Raw genomic sequence first — 21,840 nt, 5'->3', positions numbered from 1 at the left:
CATGCCCTGAAGAAGGAAGGGTGACACAGTGCAGCCTTTACTCACGGGGCTGTCTCAGAGTTAAGCCTCTGCCTGAATCTACCTGGAAAACCAATGAGGTCAGGAGTACTGCGATGCAGGAGCTGGACGCGGGTGAAGAGCGGGCTGTGCACAAGGTCACGGAGATTTCCGCAGCAGCCGGGTGTTCTGTTGATTTGCTTTCCACCCAACGAAAAATGGATCTCCTGGTGAAAACCCCTCAATCAAAGGTAACCAATACTTCCCAGGGCTCAATACCTCACACCACGCAGGGGAGCCACCTGGGACCTTGAACGAGTAAAAGGGACCAAGACATCAAAGGAGCCAAGCCTCCTGTCTCAGGTAAGCCTCTAAAGAAGCCCAGGCAAGGAAGGAACTTAAATGACTGTGACAGCTATCCATAGAGACTTTTATGATTATCTGTGTGACTAGCAGTCACAGAAACCACGGTCCTCTTCATTCATTAGATGGTTTCTCAGAGGACTGAGAGGCTGTAAGGCGAAAGGCTGAATGGGAAGGGGGGTGAGGTGAAATTCGTCATAGGAAAAGGTAATGTCCCTCACAGCTCGCCTTTAGGAGGGGCGTGTGCACGGACTCACAAAGACGTGAGAGGAGAAACTTTGACGGTAGGGGGATGCGTTCCCCTGGGTCTAAAAGAAACCTCGGTCCCACCGCACACCCCTAAAAAAGTTCACCGCACCACACCTGCCTTCCCCAGATGGGGCTCCCCGCGCAAACGCCTCCACATCCTCCAACCACGGTGGAGGCTCCTCCCCCGTCAGAATCGGTGCCGTCCTAGCTCCTGAGCGCCTGTGCTGCCAGGCGGCGGCGGAGGGGAGTGGGCCAGGCTCTCAGCCATTGGTCCGGTGGCCCCGGAGGGCGGGGGGACGCCGCCGAGTCGGGCACAGCCAGCTAGGTGCCCACTCCCACTGCGCCCACCGCCCGTGCGCTCTGCTCGCGCTCCGCGCCCCCGCGCGGTGCATTCCCCGGGACCGCCGAGCGGGCACTCGTCGCCGAGACAGGGCCGCCGCCCCACCTCATCGCCGGAGTCCGGATCAGCAAGTCAGTGAGCCGGGGCACAGGAGTGGGGAACTGAGGCGAACAGGGCGCGGAGCAATAGCAGTGGGCTTGTCCCCAGAGAGGGCCGCCGGGACGCCCCGCCTAGGGCAGCAGCGGGGTCCCTTAGCTTCGGGATTCCTCATCCTGACTCTCCTGGGACTAGCAGAGGTTTAGCTCCTTGCTATGGAACGCCTCTCGAATCTTTCCTTTTCTTAGCTGGACACATCCTTAAGGTCCCGAAGCAGGCCCGGAAGCCCAGCATCTCGGGGTCTGGGGGAGACTCTGACAGCTTCAGCCGGGTCCACCAGGGGCTCGCCAAGCAATGTCCTTGGCCCTAGGATGACCCGCCTGGTTCCCGAGCACAGGGAGTCGGGAAAGTCTGCCCTCCAGCCCGCCGCTGTGAAGGTTGATTCCTCTGCAGATAGTTTACACTTTGTAACACGTTTCTGGTGCCTTTTGTGTGGGTTTTGCGGTGTGTGAACGGTTTTCTTTGTTTTTAGGGTTATCTGTTCCTTCCCGGAGTGTCGCCAAGCGCACACGGACGGCTGGCGTTGCTCTGGGCTGTAGTCCCTTGAGTCTTCTCGCCTGTCCTCGGGTGGCTGCAAATTCGGATAAGTTTTTCCCGCTGAACACTTGGGTTCCCCAGTGGAGCTTTCTTAGCTTCCACACACCCCAAAACAGGGTAAGTAACGCACCCTAGACCCTTCGCTTTCCGGTGAGACCGCCTTCAGTCCTGCGCCTTTCAGGCAAGCGGGAGGTGCGAGCATTATGGGCAAAAGCTTGAGTTCTCATTAAGAAGGGATAATAAGCAAGGCACCTTCCTCCTGAGAGGAGAGAGACACTTTCATTCACAGAAACGGCTTGTTGAAGCCCAGGTTTGTGCACTGTGCCTGTGCGCTTTGCCGGCCCCGTGGGCTCGCGTGGGTGTCAGGTTCCAAGGACTAGGTCTGTCTCTTAATGTCCTCCGTTTTCTCTGCTGCTTTATTTTCCTGGGGAGAACGTTCTACTGGAACACTTGAATTCAGCGGGTCTCGTCTAGCGGTCCTAGCTTAGAGGAAGGTCAAAACCATCATATTGGACCTGGCACCCCTTGCAGGTACGCAGAGCAGGTGAATGGGAAACCCTCAGCCCTGTGTTGAGGACCTCCAAGGAATGACTCCTGAAGGATGTTTGTTCTAGGGTGCTTTTGGCTTTCTATTGCTCCTGCTCGTTGTTCAGACAATGTTCAGACATCAGGAAAGAGGCAGCATTGCTGGGTCTTCTCTTAAAGTGTTCATTCTGTGTGCCATCCTCCTGCCCAATACCTCGTCCTCAGAACTGTAATAAAAAATGATATTTAATTGTCTTAGTTGGCCAACTAGATCATAAATAAGATTAATTGTGATCTAGCTCACAGAGGGTTTTATATATTGGTCTGTGGCTGAATGTGACTCATTTCTCCTGGAAAGACTTCTTGTCCCCAGCTAGGACATACACACAAGGGACAACATTTAAGGGGAGCAAGGTGAGGCTGAAGCTGCCCGGTGGGACTACAACATGATAGCTGTGGAATTGTGGGCAAGGTGGAGAGGCAGAAAGACCTGCCCACTCGGTTAACACTCTGGGGCCATGGAACTCCAGGAAGTGGGTAGAGCATTCTAGTTCGTGTTTTGAGTTAGAGGGGGCAGGGCTTATTTCTCATCTTTATTCCCCTTCCATATATATATATATATATACAAAGTTCTTTGAGAACCAACTCAGAGAACATTCCTGCCTGTCGCTAAAGAAGCTTAGTGTAAGGTAAGATGGATTCCATTCTCTTTTGCTCCTGGTCAGTTCAGCTCACCAGATTTTACTGGATCTCATGGCAACAGATAACAACTGTGCTGTTGGGCATGGCCTCAGTGGATTCATCTGCAAGCTCTCCGAGTTCCTCTTCCTGTCCTCCTTTATCTTACTCAGTGAGGAGGATGAGCCATGATAGAGACGATTGGTCACCATGGTTAACTGTGTAAGTGAGTCACTGAGGAACCTTGGAATTATCATTCATTCATTATGAGACTGAAAGATGAGCCCATCCTGAGTAAAATTCTCCCATTCAGGTTTTATTTCCCGCAGCATCAGTTTGGGGTTCACTTGATAATAGTTCTAGACTCACTCTCCTCTCTAGCGTTCCTATTTTATATAGGGATTTTTTTTTTACGTTTAACTTATTACCAGGAAAAATTATGAGAGTGGACCATACTGTATTATCACATTACTGTATTAATATAAGGCACCATAGGACCAAGTTTTGTTGTTTTTTTTTTTTTATCATTGCTCATAATGAATGTTAAAGGAAAAATAACAAAGCCTTTTGGTTAGTTCGCAGACTAGAAAATCCAACGAGGATGCTCATGCTGTAACGTGCATGATTAGGCAGGATTCTTTCAGACAATATGTGATGTGAAGGATCCAGCCAGGCTGAGGTGAAGTTCTGGGCAAACCTACACAGCTTGTCCTTGATTGAAAATCAGTCTTTCTGGCCATTCACTGGCCATTCCAGATGCAGGATGGAGTGGCGCAGAGCCAAAGTCTGTGGTCCTGAGCTCTGATTCTGATGTTTGAGATGTGATCATAGGGTCACATCTCATTCTGAGACTGTTGCCTCCTGATACCTGAATTCCTTCCTCGGGAGTTCCCTAGGGAATGTGACCATGCTCCTGCTCACACCTTGAATCCAGTTTATCATTTAACCAAGGTTGGCAATGAGAAGTGTGAGAGAGAAAGAGAGACTGACTTGGCTTCCTAGCATCCAAGAAACCACATCCACATTGACTGCATCTCTGGTTTGGAATGGTACAGCCCAGGCCAAAACCCTGTGAGCATTGCAGAGCTCTGAATTCTTATCAGGAAGTGAATATGCCATTAACAGATCCAAGTTCTTAACCCCTAAATTCGCATCATCATTCAGATAGAAAGTCAGTTCAGCTTGAAGCATATATCGTGGAGCTGGTTGTTGGATATTGATATTATTGTAGCCAATAATGAAAAGCTGTGATAAATATCAGCCTATAATAATTACTAAAGGGGTCACTTAAAGTCAAAGATTGAATTCAACTTCTGATGGAAAACAATAGGAGAGGTGGCTATAATCACCATTTTTCTAATCAGAAAGACAGACTGATGGCCAGTGTAGAACAGTAACTCTAACATTCACACTAACACTAACATGGTGATATACAAACTTCACAAGCTTACCCTTCCATTTCTTTATTACCTGTCCTCAATGATTGACCAGATAAAGTCTCAGACTTGTTAGTCACTAACAAAACCCACATCTGCTTACAAGGATATATGTGCAGATCTTACTTCGTATCTTAAAACTTAATTTTATTGCTACCAATAAATTCTTTAAAAAACACAGGGGGAGTTCATGCATATTCTGAGTAACTATGATTTTATACAGAATCATTTATTCAGTCAGTGAATATCCTTTTGCTTGTAAAAATAGAATATGTGCTGTCTCTTCAAGAAGCTTCAAATTTCTTTCTTGTTTTATTCTTTCATTCATGCAACTGTCAAGCAAATAACTCATCGATCATATACAGGTATGTTCTGTGCCGGTCTGTGGATAGCAAGATAGGTGAAATATTGGTCCTTCCATCCGGGGATTCACGGTCTGTCTAAGCATACGAACATGTAGATCTAACTGGGATACTGAAATACATAGATGGCTTATACATTTATAGGAGAATGCAGACCATAGCTTGAGAATACAAAGCAGGGAGCTGGAAATTTGCATGGAGATAGTAGGTGGAGATTATGAGATTAAACACAAGTGCTGGAAAGTTTAGAGCAGCTTGGCATGCCTGGGACATCATTCTTAGATGTAATGAGGGAAATTATGTTGGAAAAGTAGCCTATGACTAGATAGTAAAGAATATATAATATAGGACAAATCATATCTTTTTTGGTTTTCAGTCAAGATGGTGTATAAAACATGTGCACAAGAAAACAGGCTTTTCCTGACACAGCAGGAAACTCATGTGAACTCACAGAGACTGTGACAGCATGCACAAAATGTGCAAAAGCCGAAACCAGACAAAATCCTTGCACAAAGGTGGGAAGTGGGCACAAAGCCTCACCCCTGGCTGAGAAGTATTTGCAAATGATAGCTGCTGAAAGAGGAAAAATCAGATTTCTTCAATGGGATGACACTGGGAAGATCAACCACACTTCAGCACAGGCAGGCTTCATGGCTGGAAGTATTTAGCCAACCCAAAACAGACTCTGTTTATTTTTTTAGTGACATTTTTAAAATTTCATTTTCTTTTAAAGAGAAATAACATATTGGATGAGTTGTGGAGGTAGATCTAGAAGGAGGTGAGAGATGGTAAAGAATATAATAAAAATATACTGTGTCTTCTCCAAGAGCAAATAAGAAAAATAAATTTATGTGATTGTATGCACATAATGATAATATTTTATCCTTTCCTGTATGCAGTAGATAATTAATGGCTCCTTGTTGAATGACTGTTGAAAAGTATTGCTTTTCTGAACCAAAATCAATAGCCCTAATTTATATGATGGGATGTTTTTTTAACTTTAAGCTACTTTTAATATCATTACTGTCTGCCACTTATTCCCCAAGAAACCATTTGTCCCTGTTCAAGAATTTTCTTGTGCTCTAGCAGCTCAACATATTTCAGTTCAAAAAGTATTCTACTTTTGGCTTTATTTACTGGCAGGTTATTATATTAATATTAACATTGGATTGATATTCTATTTAATTTTAATATTAATATATGCTATATTAATATACAAAGTCTTAGTGAACACATTACATCTACAATGTATGTGGCTGCTGTTCAGAAGTCGGCTTCTTACCAGTCATATTCTTGGAGACCCATTCCAAAATCTGCTGTCACCTTAGAGTGAGATGTTGTATTACTTATTGAAAATGGATTATGCGGTGACAACAACTGAGTGTTTATCCACTGTTAATGCTAATGGCAGCAGTGAGGGCTTAAGAATCATTCAGGGACTCTTTTTTAATTTATTTATAGTTTTATTAATTACATTTGATTCATTTTGTATCCAAGCTATATCCTAATCTCCTCCCATGTCCCTCCCCAAGTCCACTGATAGGGGAGGTCCTCCTCCCCTTCCCTATGACCCTAGCCTATCAGATATCCTCAGGACTGACTGCACTGTCTTCCTCTGTGGCCTGGTAAGGCTGCTACCCTCTCAGAGGGAGGTTATCAAAGAGCCAGCCACTGAGTTCATGTCAGATACAGTCCCTGTTCCCATTACTGTGGAACCCACTTGGATACTGAGCTGCCATGGGCTACATCTGTACAGGGGTTCTAGGTTATCTCCATGCATGGTCCTTGGTTGGAGTATCAGTCTCAGAAAAGATCCCTTTGCCCAGATTTTTTGGTTCTGTTGCTCTCCTTGTGGCCTTCCTGTTCCAACCGGGTCTTTCTATCTCCCCCTTCTTTCATAAGATTCCCTGCACTCTGCCCAAAGTTTGGCTGTGAGTCTCAGCATCTGCTTCGATACCCTGCTGTGTAGAGTCTTTCAACAGCCCTCTGTGGTAGGCTCCTCTCCTTTTCCTTGTTTTCTTCCTCTTCCCGATGTCCATCTCCTTTACCTTTCTGAGTGAGGACTGATCATCTTACCCAGGGTCCTCCTTCTTGCTTTGCTTCCTTAAGGTGTATAGATTTTAGTATGTTTATCCTATGTTATATGTCTAATATCCACTTATAAGTGAGTATATACTATGTGTGTCTTTCTTTTTCTGGGATACCTCACTCAGGATGATCTTTTCTAGTTCCCACCATTTGCCTGCAAATGTCATGATTTCCTTATTTTTAATTGCTGAGTAGGATTCCGTTGTGTAAATGTACCACAATTTCTGTATTCATTCTCAATTGAGGGACTTCTGGGTTGTTTCCAGTTTCTGGCTATTACGAATAAAGCTGCTACGAACAGAGCTAAATAGAGAATTCTTAGTAGAGAAATATCGAATGACAGAGAAACACTTAAAGAAATGTGCAATGTCCTTGGTCATAAGGGAAATACAAATCAAAACGGCCCTGAGATTTCTCCTCACACCCATCACAATGACTAAGATCAAAACCTCAACTGGAGAGGATGTGGAGAAAAGAGAACCCTCCTCCATTGCTGGTGGGAATAAAAACTTGTACAACCACTTTGGAAATCAATCTGGCACTTCCTCAGACAATTAGGAATAGTGCTTCCTCAAGATCCAGCTGTAGCACTCCTGGGCATATATCCAAAATATGCTCAACTATACAACAAGGACATTTGCTCAACCATGTTTGTAGCAGCTTTATTCGTAATAGCCAGAATCTGGAAACATTCAGGGACTCTTACACAATTGCTACTACCAAGAAAAGGGATGGTCGGTCACATGTTTTCCTGTCATGATGTCACAATTTCTACTTTTTTTTTTTTAGCCCTAAACAAGTGATAATGGTTGCCACCCTAAATTCAGACAGGATGGGAACACTGCAATAGTCACAGAGGGAGAAGTAACTGGAGCTTCTCCTCACTGTGAGTCCACATCTCAAGGGCTCTGTCTCCCATTCTCCACCTCCTGAAGAAAAGAAATATAATGAACACAGAACCTGAAGACATGGAAATGTAGATAGTGATTCCAGCCCTGCCTCTGAGTACATAGGTGATTTGTAAAAGGTATACGTTAATAGTAACTACCTTTAAGGGTCTCAAAGATGAAAAAGACAGATATGAACAATCTCCTTCTTTCCCTCTCTCCCTGTACTTTTCCCCCTTCTTCACTCTCTCTTCCAGAACTTGTACACTTGCTAACTAGCAAACTCTCCCAGCTAGCATCCATGTGGTGCTGTTCTTTTCCCACTGGTTTGCCCAGCTCCTCTTTCTCCTACAGACATCCAGGGTTCTTCTCCCTCTTCCCATTATGTTCTGAAGGTCCCCTTCCACGCATCTCCTGCCTCTTTCCTCTACTTCATAGAATTCTCCTGCATAATATGTTCCTACATGTCAGCTCACAGCATTGAAATAACAAAGAACAATGAATAGGTAATTATAGTTACATGTGTCCCGGACAACATCATTTTTTTGTGTGCATAGGTCAGGCAATGAGCCTATAGAAAAGATTATTCATTATTTCCTCTCTTGATCCATATTTGCTTATAATTTAGAAGAATATATAAATATTTTGCACAGGACACCTATGCAGTAGTCTGTTTTCTACAAATAATTCTCAGTTATTTTTCAGTTTTGCCTTATTATATGTCAAAGTTGAAGTACACTCTTGGGGAACTGAGCCAATACTTGTTTTTGACTTCCATATTGTGTTTGGCAGAGTCTGGTCCTGAGTTACTATCTAAAATGACAACAAGCTGCTGAGGGTTTGAGTTCCTCCCACACTCTATAGACAACCTGATGGATCATTTTGTTCAGCGTTACAAAGAATATGTTGATGGAGAAGGGGAAGGAAGGGAGGAAGGAAAGAATGGAGAGAGGAGGGAAAGAGGGAGAGATTGAATGAATTAATAAATGAATGAATAAATATAAATACAAGCAAGTTCTACTATGCTGCACTCACACAAAGGATAAGCAGGTTCTCCGAAGTCCCATGTGGGAACACACTTTCCTAGTGAAGAACACAGCATCCTCTATTCCCTGCTTTTCTGGTCTATACAGAGATCCAGGCAGGGATGATGCCATTTATCATTTACATCTCAAATCCAACTTACCTAGTCTTCATCTTTTCATAGTACCTTTCTGCCCCTTTGTGTGATACGTGATGACTGGAAAGTGCTCTTCAAATCAACGTTCCCAAGTATTTAATTTACAGCTGTGTCTGGAGTTGACTAGATTCAGTTTATTAATCATTTACTGGACCCTGGTTTCAAAGAATTCTGACCCTGAACTGTAGAAGACATTGTAGGGTGATATTTTTTCTCCTACAACACTGGAGAACTTGCCCAAGCCTGGATGACCCAGGAAATGGATACTAGCTTGGGATTGTGAGACGCATGAGTGCTTTGATTTGTAAAACTTGCTGTTTGCAGCCTCTGAGTTTCCTTCTGCTGCCTAGGTAACCGCTCTATTTCTGTGGAGTTTATCTACTACTGCTATTTCCAAGATCTCTACTTTGAACCTGGACCTTAGTAGCTATTGTGGGCTTTCCACAAGCTTCTTGAAGTCCACCTGCTCTGTAGGAGTAAGATGCTTCCATAGTGCCTCCTTTGCCTGGGTATTTAAGCTGCGGAAGGGATGTCTGTGGCTGCCTCTGAAGATGACAGAAGATAACAGAAACATGCCTGGATTCTTTGACCAAGGGGGCCCACAAAACATTCAGTTCAGTGGAGAGGTATGGTGATGAATTCATGACTGAGGCTCACAGGTTTCTGATCCCCAGATAGGATTCTCGGTACCAAGGACCAACCTGCAATTGTTTACCACAAGCACCTGTGAAATAGGGGACATTGTGAGCTAATGGTAGCCACAAAGAGTTGAACTTTTTGATGCTCACTGAAACATATGCTTCCATTCTTGCATTTCTCTAGAAGCATCTAACATTTTGGCTGAATTCCAGCTTATTATCCTTACTTTTTTTGAAAGATTTTTTTTAAATCATGAAAACTTGCAAGAGTCCTAACAGTGAACACCCACATATCAGATTAGAGAAGCCAGCTTTTTAACACAATGACACATTTGATCTACCATATTTCTATGAATGTGTACATGTACGCATTTTTCGGTTACTTGAAGATTACCTGACAATGTAGCTAGCTAGCTACTTCAACGTAACATTTTTCTAAGAATACTTTCTTATATTACATGTGGAAATTTTTCTTTTTTTAATTTATTTATATTTTATATATACTACAGTTATTTACTTTGTATCCCGCTGTAGTACCCTCTCTCATTCCCTCCCAATCCCACCCTCCCTTCCTCCCTCCCTACTCTCCTCCCATGCCCCTCCCCAAGTCCACTGATAGGGGAGGTCCTTCCCCCCCTTCCCTCTGACCCTAGACTGTCAGGTCTCATCAGGACTGGCTGCATTGTCTTCCTCTGTGGCCTGGTAAGGCTGCTACCCCTCAGGGGGAGGTGATCAAAGAGCCAGCCACTGAGCGCATGTCAGAGACAGTCCCTGTTCCCATTACTATGGAACCCACTTGGACACTAAGCTGCCATTGGCTACATCTGTGCAGGGATTCTAGGTTTTCTCCATGCATGGTCCTTGGTTGGAGTATCAGTCTCAGAGAAGATCCCTTTGCCCAGATTTTTTGGTTCTGTTGTTCTCCTTGTGGAGCTCCTGTCCCCTCCAGGTCTTTCTATCTATCTCCCCCTTCTTTCATAAGATTCCCTGCACTCTGCCCAAAGTTTGGCTCTGAGTTTCAGGGTATCTGCATTGATACCCTGCTGGATAGAGTCTTTCAGAGGCCCTCTGTGGTAGGCTCCTATCCTGTTGAGTGTTTCTCCCTCTTTTGATGCCTTTCTGCCTAAGGATTGATCCTCTTACCCAGGGTCTTTCTTCTTGCTTAGCTTCTTTAGGTGTACAGATTTTATTAAGTTTGTCCTATATTATATGTCTAATATCCACTTATAAGTGAGTATATACTATGTGTGTCTTTCTCTTTCTGGGATAACTCACTCAGGATGATCTTTTCTAGTTCCCACCATTTGCCTACAAATTTCATGATTTTCTTGTTTTTTAATTGCTGAGTAGTATTCCATTGTGTAAATGTACCACAATTTCAGTATCCATTCCTGAGGGACACTGTCATCAGACAGCCTACAGACTGGAAAAAGATCTTCACCAATCCCTATATCTGTCAGAGGGCTAATATTCAGGATATATAAAGAACTAAAGAAGTTAAAAGGCAATAAATCAAGTAACCCAATTTTAAAAATGGGGCACAGGGCAAAACAGAGAATTCTTGAATAGAGGAATATCGAATGGCAGAGAAACACTTAAAGGAATGCTCAACACCCTTAGTCATCAGGGAAATGCAAATCAAAATGACACTGAGATTTTACCTTATACCAATCAGAATGGCTAGGATCAAAACCTAAGTGACAACACATGCTGGGGAGGATGTGGAGAAAGGGGAACCCTCCTGCACTGCTGGTGGGAATGTAAACTTGTACAACCATTTTGGAAATCAATTTGGTGCCTTCTCAGAAAATTAGGAATAGTGCTTCCTCAAGATCCAGCTATAGCATTCCTAGGAATATATCCAAAACATGCTCAAGTCAACAAGGACATTTGCTCAACCATGTTTGTAGCAGCGTTATTTGTTATAGTCAGAATCTGGAAACCACCTAGATGCCCCTCAACTGAAGAATGGATACATTTGGAAATTTACCACAGATGTAATCTAATATATAGTCTTTATTCAAATTCCCCAGTTTGAGCCATCTTATATGTTTAGTCCAGGTTGGCCTTAAGCCTATAATCCCCCTGCCCGACTCTCCTTAGTGTGGGGATTGCAGACATGCTCCACTCTCTTGGGTCTCTAATGTCCTTTATAACAAAGCTTCTGTTGTTGTTGTTGTTGTTAAATTTTGATTTATCTAAGACCCATCAAGAATTCTACATCATTAAGAGTGCTAAATGTTGAAATCTGGTTCTTCCTCTCTTTCGTCTCAGTATTCAGATGGAATAAATCATGTCATATGGCCAAAACTGAATGCTTCCAAAAACTTAGCCGGTGCAAACTGTCAATTACTAAGCATTATTCTTTTTAAATACCCTTTTTTATTTTTTCTACAAAAAGCTTCCACACACTTTGAGTGTCAGCCACAGAGAACTGGAAGAATTAGGGGATCCATTTGGCAAAATTTATCTGTATGTGTTACACTGAATACTCGGCTAATATCCAGATAACACGTCCAATTTGTATAATAAATAATCAAGTAACTTCTACTTGTAGCTGCGTTACAAGAGATAACGGCTCATTAATTCAAGTAAATGCTCTAGCTAAGTTTTAAATACATTTAAGTCAAAGACTCTGTGAACTGGAATCCCTGTTGAGAAATGCAAGATACACATTTATACACTCTGTGATGTCTGAGGATTTAAACTCATATTTTCTTATTCTCAGCCAGCCAGAAGCTACTCCCTTCTGGGGGCTCTGCAGAGATTCAGGGTGGGCTTGATCAGTGACTGTGGAAGCATTGATTTTCCATTCCCTGTTCCCCGAGAGCAGTCTCGGGGACACACAAGGCTTCTGAAGCAGAAGGACAGCTGACATTGGAGTGCGAAGAACTTTAAAAGTATTTCTATCTCAGAGATCTGCGGCAATTACAAACTTTGTAAGAACTTTTTTTCTGGACATTGGTCTAGATAAGGAAATATTCAGAGCGCACCTCCAAAGGAAAAACATATGTTGAATAGAAATGATTTTACAGTTGTGGTTACCTGCACAGGACTCACACAGGTAGGAGAGGCAATCTCCAGGCCTAACTGAGGCGCTATTAGCAGTTAACAGCTGCTGAGGGAACATGTGGCCACTGGTGAGTTTCCCATGATCCAGTGGGTGGCTTCACACTCATGCACTAATCAATTGGACTTAGTGGATAAGTACTAATTGGATTTAGTGGGTTATCAAAAAAAAACAAAAAAGAAAAAACCACATGAAGTTGGGAGGGGACATATTGGAGGAGATACTGGAGATGGGGGAAGATGGAGGTTGAAATTATAATATTTTATTGTTTACATATATGAAATTCTTAAAGAGCAAGAAATTATTATAAAATTATTTTAACTGAAGAGGCAAAATGGGACACAACAAGAAAGGATAGAACATTTCATCCCAATCACAGCATGGCTTAACGTGAATTCTTAAAATTTGTATATTGATGCTATGGTTTAAGCAATCCTAGCATCTTTGATGATAAAAAATGTTTTTCTGAACACACTTCTAAAAACTGGAAGTGATCCGAGTATGTAAAGAAAACAGAACAAAAACCCTTCATCAAAACTGTGGTAACATCTTGAAAGGCCATCTTCATTTTGCCTGTCTTGTCCCCGAGACTTGTTTCAGTGTTGCCTGTGATCAACTCCTTACCTCCCTGTTTGCTTTTTCTGCAAATAATCCCTTTAGCTGTGACCTTTCTTCTCGCTATCCAAAGTGACTTCCGTCACTGCTTCTTCTTACTCAGCTCACCCTATGCTTCATTTGACCTTCAACTTACTGCTTTTCTCACTTTGCTGTAGTCCGGTCACTCCATGTAATGTGGGCCCACTCACAAGTATGGGGATTTTTCTGCTTGATCTTTTCCCAAAAATATGAAATAATTATAAAATTTCTATGCCTGGGATTACCTTTGTGGGAGCCTCATTTTATAATCTAAGCAGTTGCTTATTTAAATTACTCATTGATCTTACTCCAAGATTCTAGTATTTGGAAATGAATATCTTGTCAAGGCAATGATTTAGGAAAAAAAAATCTTTTCATGGAGCATGAATACACTAAAAAAATTATTAAAAATAGCTTCCTTTTTCTTTCCAAAAACACTGTTCTATAAATGCATAGGACTTAGACTTAAAAATTTTTTGAGAATGTATAAGACAAAAAGTTAAACTACGTTCCCTTTGAAATGTTTTCATGTTCTTACAACATCTATCAATTCCGTTTTGTGTATCAAAAAGCGTACTTTGATGTTATATCTCAAATGAATAATTAATTTCTCGAGTAATTAGGACAAACTCCATTGTATAACAAAGTAGTACTAATCTTATTATTCATTTGTTTATTTAATAACACTTATTTTATTATTTTTAAGTGTGTGTGTGTGTGTGTGTGTGTGTGTGTAAGTGCACTCGCATGCACAGTGTCAGATCTTCCAGAAATGGAATAACAACAGACATTTGTGAGCCACCTGACACTGGAACTGGGAGCCAATCTCAGATTCTCGGCAAGAGTAGTACATGCTCATAACCAGGCAGACATCTCTCCAGCCCCCGCTTTTATTTGCTTGTTCATTCATTCATTTCTGAGTAAATGTCAGACTCACTCTGAAAATACCTTGGGAGATTTGGTTAAGGGGGGAGACACTGAAGATGGATTTGATCCAGATGCCTACAACTGATTTGAAAAATAAATCACCGACAAAGCTTTCCCTTTGATGTTGCAAAAGTACAACAAGAAAGTTTTCAGATCATTCATTTGAATTGGGAGAGCAGAGGACTGTGTGCTTTAATTCTCCATTGTACTCTATCCGGTAGGGACCCATGAACTCCACCGCACTGTGCAGAATTTCCAGTCACTTCTCATAAGATGTCCCTCTAGCTCAGGGGTTCTTAACCTTCCCAATGCTATGACCCTTTAATATAGGCCCCCCAGTTGTGGTGTCCCCCAACCATAAAAGTTTTTGTTGCTACTCCATAACTGTAATGTTGCTACTGTGAAGAATATACTACAACGTAAATATTTTTGGAAACAGAGGTTTGCCAAAGGTTTGGCAGGTTGAGAACCACCGCTCTAACTCAATGGTCAGTAGCCCCTAGATGCAGTCTATTTCCTTAGCTGGTTTTTTATTTTTATCAGAAGGTACAATGAATCACGATGAGAGCTCATGCAGAATTTTACATGCATACCGTTCTGATAAGTAAAAGCATGTCCCAAATAGGAAAGCATGTAGATAGCTGAATCAGCTTTGTGTAAGCATAGCTCAGTGCATAGTAAACTTTACTTTGATGACTGAAATCTTGGGTCTGTGTTTGCCATTAAGTGCAAATAAGGATATTCATTTAGAGAGAATGGTGGAGAGAATTGCGGTCAAGACCAATCCCCACCCACCCCTAATTCTCATATCACACAATCTAAAGGCAAAGAGAAACCATTATAAAGAAGCTTAATTACAACAACAACAACAAAAAAAAAGGTGAAGGAATGGCTGAGAGGCAAGGTTTTATATAATACATTCCTTTTTCTAATAAGCCAAAGACAGCTTTATTCGGATGGAGTAAATTGTCTTCTGGGTCCTGGTTGTTCCTACAAAGAAAGATCACTGATACCTCACCTGAAGCTATCAACTCTGTTACAGCATTTAATTTTACATCTGTGCAGGAGCATGCCACTCTCATGAGAACCTTTTCACACAGCTCTAAATGTGTAATGCCTTGGGAGGATCTCTTTTTGGTATAGCACAGCAGGACCTGATACTGATGAAGTGTTGACATAACTTTGATGATCATAATAGCTAAGTAAGCTTTAAGGAATGACTGCAATGATATAAAGTAGCTTGTCTCTGTATTCTACAACCCGTGGGCATGGAGGTGTATGCCAGCTCTCAGGAGCTAAGAGAGAAGAACTGAAAATTCAAAGTCAGCCTGGGCAGTATGGTGAGGCTCTACCTCAAAGGGTAGAGAAAACGAACTAAACTCACAATCTTTATGACCACTTCTTGGAAAGGAAAAGCATCCACTGCATATGAGAGGCTGCACATGGTTCCAAGAAAGTAAACATCTTGTCTTGTGTGCACTGTCCTACTGCAGCCTCCATATCCCTGGGCTCACGGAGAGAGACGGCATGCCCCATTTTACTCACTTTAGTAGACCACGGCCTTTGGTATGATTCTCCCCAGGACAAGTTTTCATTCCAAGAAACAAGGAAAGAATTGTCTGGCCGCAAACTGTCTTATTTTCTTCTAAAAAAAAAACCTCTGAGTGAATCGAAATATGACTTGAGCAACAGCAACTGCTGTTGCTGCCCCAAGACAGGTCAAAGCTATGCATTTGAGATGAAGTCACTCTCTCCTTTGCTTAGCCTCACCTGTGGAAGGAGCCGGAAGTACCATCCTGAAACCCTCCCCTGTGATTTCTGTTCAACAGTGCCACCTGTCACATTAAACAAAGACGGGTTTGGTTATCACCAGCGTTGCACATTCACCACTGGATAAAATATTTGCCAGAGAGGAAGAGGATCCTTCAGGTTTTTTTTTAAACTTCAATAGGGAAATGAGAATTGATGATGTTACAAATTAAAATTATCTCCAACAATTCATATACCCAGTTGTTTCAGGGTAGAACAATAGGATCAAATTTGGGGTGCTGTCATTTTACATTAAGAAGCAATCTGGAAATGATACTCAATTTGTAATATGATGAGGGCTGTTTTCAAAGCAGAAGATATTTCACTGTAAAACTGAATAAAGACACAGACATTCTGCTTTATTTTTCACCACTATCCTAAGACCACACAGGAGGAGATCAGGTGTTTCACCCACAGTTCCTCAGTGTTTTCTGTGAAAGGTTCCATAGACAGCTGAAGCTTCCAGGGAGGAAGGTGACCTTCAGGAAGTAAAAGGGTCCTCTCAGGACAGTTACCCTGAAAAGAAGGACCTTTGTCATAAAAGCATCTGTAGACAATTACCAGCCTTGCCACTGGCATCCTGGCACCACGGTAACAACGCCTGTACTTTCAGCCAATGCATTAGAAAATGATGCTAATTTGAGGGGCAGAAAAAGAAGCTTGAGGAAAACCAGCCAATTCTTGTTAAATATGTGACCTTATGTCAGATCTGTGACACTGGCAGAGACCTGAAAAGCACCACTGTCTTTTCAGGCCTGTCAAAGGAACTTCCCACATACTGGAAAGGTCTGTGTTTGTTTGTCTGTTTATTTGCTTGTTTGTTTCCCTAGGATGAATATGGGAAAAGAACCATCTTAACACAGGCCTAACTGGAGTGGTAGGAAGATTATCACTGTGGCACAAGTAGGAAACTGATCTGTCAAGACTAGCTGTGAATCGGTCTTATTGGCACAGTCCTTTCATCCCAGCACTCACAAGGCTGAGGCAGAAGGATGGAAAGTTCGAGGCCAGCCCAAGGCACACAAGACCCTGTCTCAAAACACAATATACACAGGCTGTAGGCTTGCCCAGTGCAGGTGGCAGCTAGGAGCTAATTACCCAAGTCTTGTCATTTGTCTTTTCCATCTACTATTGAGGAAACCAAGAATATAATTCAGGCATGGTTCCTGGTACTTCTGTCTCACTGTATCGCTACGCACCATGAGTAATCAATCCTGTGTCACTGCGCCCAGTTTCTGATCTGTAAAGTAGGTGCCATCCCTACCCTGTCTGCCTTGGAAAATGTTTTGAGAAATAGAGGATGCCCAGTACTTACCTTCTTTGCTCATTCCAGAAAAAGGGATGGAGTACAGGCCCTCCTGCTAGAACAACAGAAGAATGAAGAGCAGATGCTAAGGGGTGGGCCTTCGCAGAAGCCTGAAGCTAGGGCTTAATTTTTACCTATATATCTTGCTCTTGGGCAGTTTGTGAATCTCTGTGGTAGCCTCCAACATAAATATCCTTAAGGAAACCCATTGCCTGTCTCCTTGCAGTCTAACAGAGCTAGCATGCTCCTTATCCATTTGATGTTTGATTCACTTTAGGGATTTCAGTCCCCTTCAGACTTTCAATCAACTGATAGTAATGTTAACGCAATACTGAAAATCAACTGGAAGTGTAAGGAATGATGTGTAATTTGAGCCTCAGACTGAAGTCTCTTGCCAGTAAACCCTGTACCTTCTCTATCAGTCAGAGGAAATCCAACCCCTCTTAAGTTACCTAAGGCCTTCCTATTTGATATGCAAAGTATGTGAGACAAATTACCCTTAAAGAAGAAAGACACAGAAGAATGGTCCCTGACCACATGGCAGTAGAATCTTGTCCCTGTGTTGGTCAGGTGTGGACGCAGCCTCTGTGGGGTTGATTTCTGTGGAGGAAGGACTGACTTTCAGATCTGAACTTTGTGGTCCCGTCTCAGAGCATTCACTGAGAGTGTCTGCTAGAATCACAATGGGATACAGCAGATGTCATTTTTCTTTTTACTCTACTTTAGATCCTTGGAGAAACCTGGCACCTAGGATACTGTGAACGGTCCATCGAAGCTCATTTTTATATCTCATTTATAATAAAAAGATAACTATCATTTGTCTCTTGGGGAATTGTTTCATTGTTTGCCCTCCCTGGTGGGTTTCATAATTAAACCTCACTGAAAGAAAGACTAAAAATTAGATTACAGATGTGTTATTTCCTGACAAGTGCGCTGATCTGTGCCTTTGTTGTTTCTGCAGTCTCTGTGGACAACTGATCCCTGCTGCCACCTTTGTTTAAAATACACGACATTTTGTTGATTTCCAGCCTGTAGTTTCTGCTGTTGCTGTCATGAAAAGGCAACACCGATTTCATCACTCTTAAGCCCTGCAAGAAACTCTGGCTTCTGCCTGCACCTGCTCACACCTCCCCTCTTTGTGGAGATGTCTGAGGCTGACCCTTCATCTGGATTTGCGGGAAGCGTGGAGAATGGGACTTTCCTGGAGCTGTTTCCCACATCGCTATCCACATCGGTGGACCCGTCCTCCGGCCACCTGTCCAATGTCTACATCTATGTGTCCATATTCCTCAGTCTCCTGGCTTTCCTGCTTCTGCTGTTAATCATTGCTCTGCAGAGGCTGAAAAATATCATCTCCTCCAGTTCCTCCTACCCAGAGTATCCAAGTGATGCTGGGAGTTCTTTCACCAACTTAGAAGTGTGTAGTATCTCCTCTCAGAGGTCCACTTTTTCAAACCTCTCATCATGAATAAAATGGAAGGATATTCCAAGTGAGAGTGGCTTTGCTTTCTCTATATCGAAACTGTTGCTTCATGAAAGAAATGACCATTTGGGTAGACCTATTTTTCTCCTTTTTTTTTTAATTTCTTTTCTGCTCAGGACGTGTTCCGTTTGTGAGAAGAGCCAATGCTGACAGAAATGCACGTAAGCTTTGAAGTGTGGGATTCTTGGCCCACCTGGAGGTGGCTCAGCACATTCTCAACGGAGAGCACTGCAAGGGATGCCGGGAAGAGACTCTGCCACTCGGACTCCCTTACAAAGACCTGGCACTACCTGAGCCAGCAGAACCTGGAAAACCAAGTATAGATTATTTAGAAGATATTTTCTGTATTTAAAAGATCTAAAGCAAAGACAGTTAGAGAACTCCAAACTCCAACTGAGATTTAACATACAACATTTGCAGAAGGAGGTTAAAATAGGCTAAATGTTTTTATTTAATTTCACCTTAGCAAATGTCACATGTGATGAGAAGTCATTTGGGGGATGTTCTGGGGGAGTTGAAAGCTTCAACGGCACAAGAGAAGTGTGTCGTGATGCAGTTTGCATTGCGTCTCTGCTCCTGGGTTTTCTCTTGGCTCATGTTGCTGTCATAATGCTCTCTGGCTATGGAATCCCTTGCGACAGTTGCTGTTGCTATTACTAAGTGAAGCACAGAGGAGGCACAGTTCATTTTTATTTCCTCAGTATCCTTTCCATCCTGTAGGAATTAAATATAGAGAAGTTAAATAGTTCAGTTTGTATTTTATACAGTAATGTATTCTTAGCAGTTGTGGCCTCCTTCACCGAGTTTGTCCTTAAAGCTTTACTGCAGAATAACACTATCTCTAAGGTGTCAGGTGTGTGCTCACATGACTTTGCAAGCCTTAGGGACTATATTGCTGATATTTGTGTTATCCTCCATGATTGCGATCTGTCTCTGATACTTTGTTTATGTTGACATAATACTCTGCACTGGATTTTCAAGTTGTGAGTTTATCCTAAAAGTTGCAGGCATTGCAATTGGGTAGTTGCAGACATTCTGTGCTCCTGGGAGCTGCTATACTGAGGCCGACCACGGGTGTCCATGAGATGTGGCACGGCTGTGAGCACAAGCATGGGACATGCAGGGAGCTGAGCAAAGCCAACTACAACCTCTTATGGATAAGAATTTGAACTCACTTTTTAAAATACGTGGCCCACAGACAGAACACTGAGCTGAGTGACCTCTGAGTGTCACTGTGCCAACATATAAGTCTGTCTTAGGCAAACTAGTTATGCCTCCCTCTCCCCTCCCCCGCTCAAAACATTTACTAACCTTAAAACACCAGAACTCCGCCGCACCCTTGGATGGGTTGTGCAGCCAGAACTCCCCGGGGACAGGAATGGGAGAAAGTTAAACATTTGACAGGCCCTGTCTGACATCTTAGACATGCTGCGTTCGGGTTGAAAACTGGTGATGAAGATCAGAAGCTGCTCCCTTCTTTTTACTCCACAACCGAATCAGGACATGCTTAGCTACTTATCAGCCAAAGTATCTACAGACACATCAGACCAGTACAGATGCCGCCCTAGAATGTGTGGTGAAAATCCCGCCACTGTCGTCCTGACTGAACACACAGTAAAATCTTGGGCTAGAGAAGCTTTGCAGTTTGGGTGGTTATTGCCACTCACTGAGTATCTGTGGACACGTGTATGCATGTAAGTATGTACACGTGACGCATGCACAGACACATGTATGTGTGCACATATTTCCAGGGGAAAGCTGTGTGACCGCTATCAGGAATTCGGTAGTATCTGTACCGTCACGTCTTCTCTCTTGATTATTCTTGTGCTACTTTGGCTCCGGGGCTGTTGGGTAAAGAGACTTTAACAAGTAAAAGCACAAACATCTCAAATGACAGGTCAACCTGATTAGGTCCTTTCCTGGAGAGGTAGCTTGAAGTCCTGTTCTCCCAGAATAGATGCAAAGACTTTAGACAGCAAAGCTACTCAAGTCAGAGCCACTCACCTCTGCAGGTGCGTTCTCCCAGCCACGTGATTCCTCTCCCCGTGATAAGAGGAGTAATTAGCAGCAAGGCTCAAAGATGGAAAGTAGGCATTACCACCAAACACTGTAGAACTTGAGATGAATCGGTCTTGTTGAAAACGTTCAGAGAGACGGGAATACAGGTATATAAATAAAGAAGTGGAGTCTGTTGAAAACCTGGCGTCTTGTTTTGTTCAGCAATTTACCCCTCTTGGGGAAGAAACTTTGCCTACGAGTTATAAGTGTATCTATAGAATCTATATCTACATGATACCCATATATTAAATTCTTATGGGGGCTGGAGAGATAGTTCAGCGGATCAAAGAGCTTGCTTCTTTTCCAGAGGTCAAAGTCCAGCACCAATGTTGAGTGGGTCAGAACCACCTGTAACCCCAGCTCCAGGGAATCTGATGCCCTTTTCTGGCCTCTTCAAGCACTCACACACAGCACATACCTGCACATGTGTGTACATTCTATATAACGAATCTTGGAATGTGGGGGCATGTATAGATGCCTATCACCACTGCTTTCTGCTGTAGAAGGACTGACAGTGCATGACCCAATGCCATTCTCTCTTCATCAGTGCAAGCCTTGCTCCCTCTTGGCACTTGGTGAGTCTCAGACCAGCCTAATGAGAAGAATCGCATCACAAGGGTACTAGAAAGTTTTACAAGTTCCTACAAAATCAAGCATCTAAAATTCACAGAGGGCTCCAGGTGATAATGAGGAGGGGGAGAGGGAAGCCTCCTTCTTTATAAGCCCCAGGAGTACGGCAATAAACATGACTCACATATACCTGAGAAGAGAACTTTCCTCTGAGTCATTACTACCCTAACGCAGCTCCTCCGATCTGAGCATTGGCCTTCCCACCACCCACTCACAGACCTGTTGCAAGCTCCTCCCTGCTGGAGTGTGGACACTAGGCCACCTTCCTAGACAGGAGAGAATGTTGCTGCTGGGTTGGGTTGGGAGGAAAAAGCAAGTGCACAATGTCTCTCTCATTACATCCCTTCGTTCCTACAACTCTTTCACAAGGGGAAGCATGTGTAGCAGACTAGAGGATAGAAGAATTTATATGAGACCAAAAATAATGTACACTGTCTATTAAGACACTCCCACAACCAAAAGAAGAATCACAAAATGACCACACA

At 42.9% G+C, this 21,840-nt stretch overlaps 1 protein-coding gene across 3 annotated transcripts; it reads left to right on the top strand.

Annotated features, from left to right (window-relative positions):
* Window positions 1–341: 341 nt before the first annotated feature.
* Sertm1 (serine rich and transmembrane domain containing 1) lies at window positions 342–20,865 on the top strand. 3 transcript variants are annotated; one of them, XM_060378331.1, is made up of 3 exons: window positions 342–360; window positions 1,578–1,759; window positions 18,146–20,865. In XM_060378331.1, exon 3 carries the CDS (start codon window positions 18,329–18,331, stop codon window positions 18,650–18,652), a length of 324 nt encoding a protein of 107 aa, XP_060234314.1. In that variant the 5' UTR covers window positions 342–360; window positions 1,578–1,759; window positions 18,146–18,328; the 3' UTR covers window positions 18,653–20,865. The 3 variants fall into 3 exon arrangements, with proteins under 3 accessions (XP_060234314.1, XP_021503480.1, XP_060234313.1); XM_021647805.2 differs by lacking the exon at window positions 342–360 and adding an exon at window positions 792–1,080; XM_060378330.1 differs by lacking the exon at window positions 342–360 and adding an exon at window positions 1,141–1,482.
* The last annotated feature ends 975 nt before the right edge of the window (window positions 20,866–21,840 follow it).

Source organism: Meriones unguiculatus, chromosome 2 (assembly GCF_030254825.1).
Source record: "Meriones unguiculatus strain TT.TT164.6M chromosome 2, Bangor_MerUng_6.1, whole genome shotgun sequence".
Classification (NCBI taxonomy): Eukaryota; Metazoa; Chordata; class Mammalia; order Rodentia; family Muridae; genus Meriones; species Meriones unguiculatus.
This window is presented reverse-complemented; position numbering and strand designations above follow the sequence as displayed.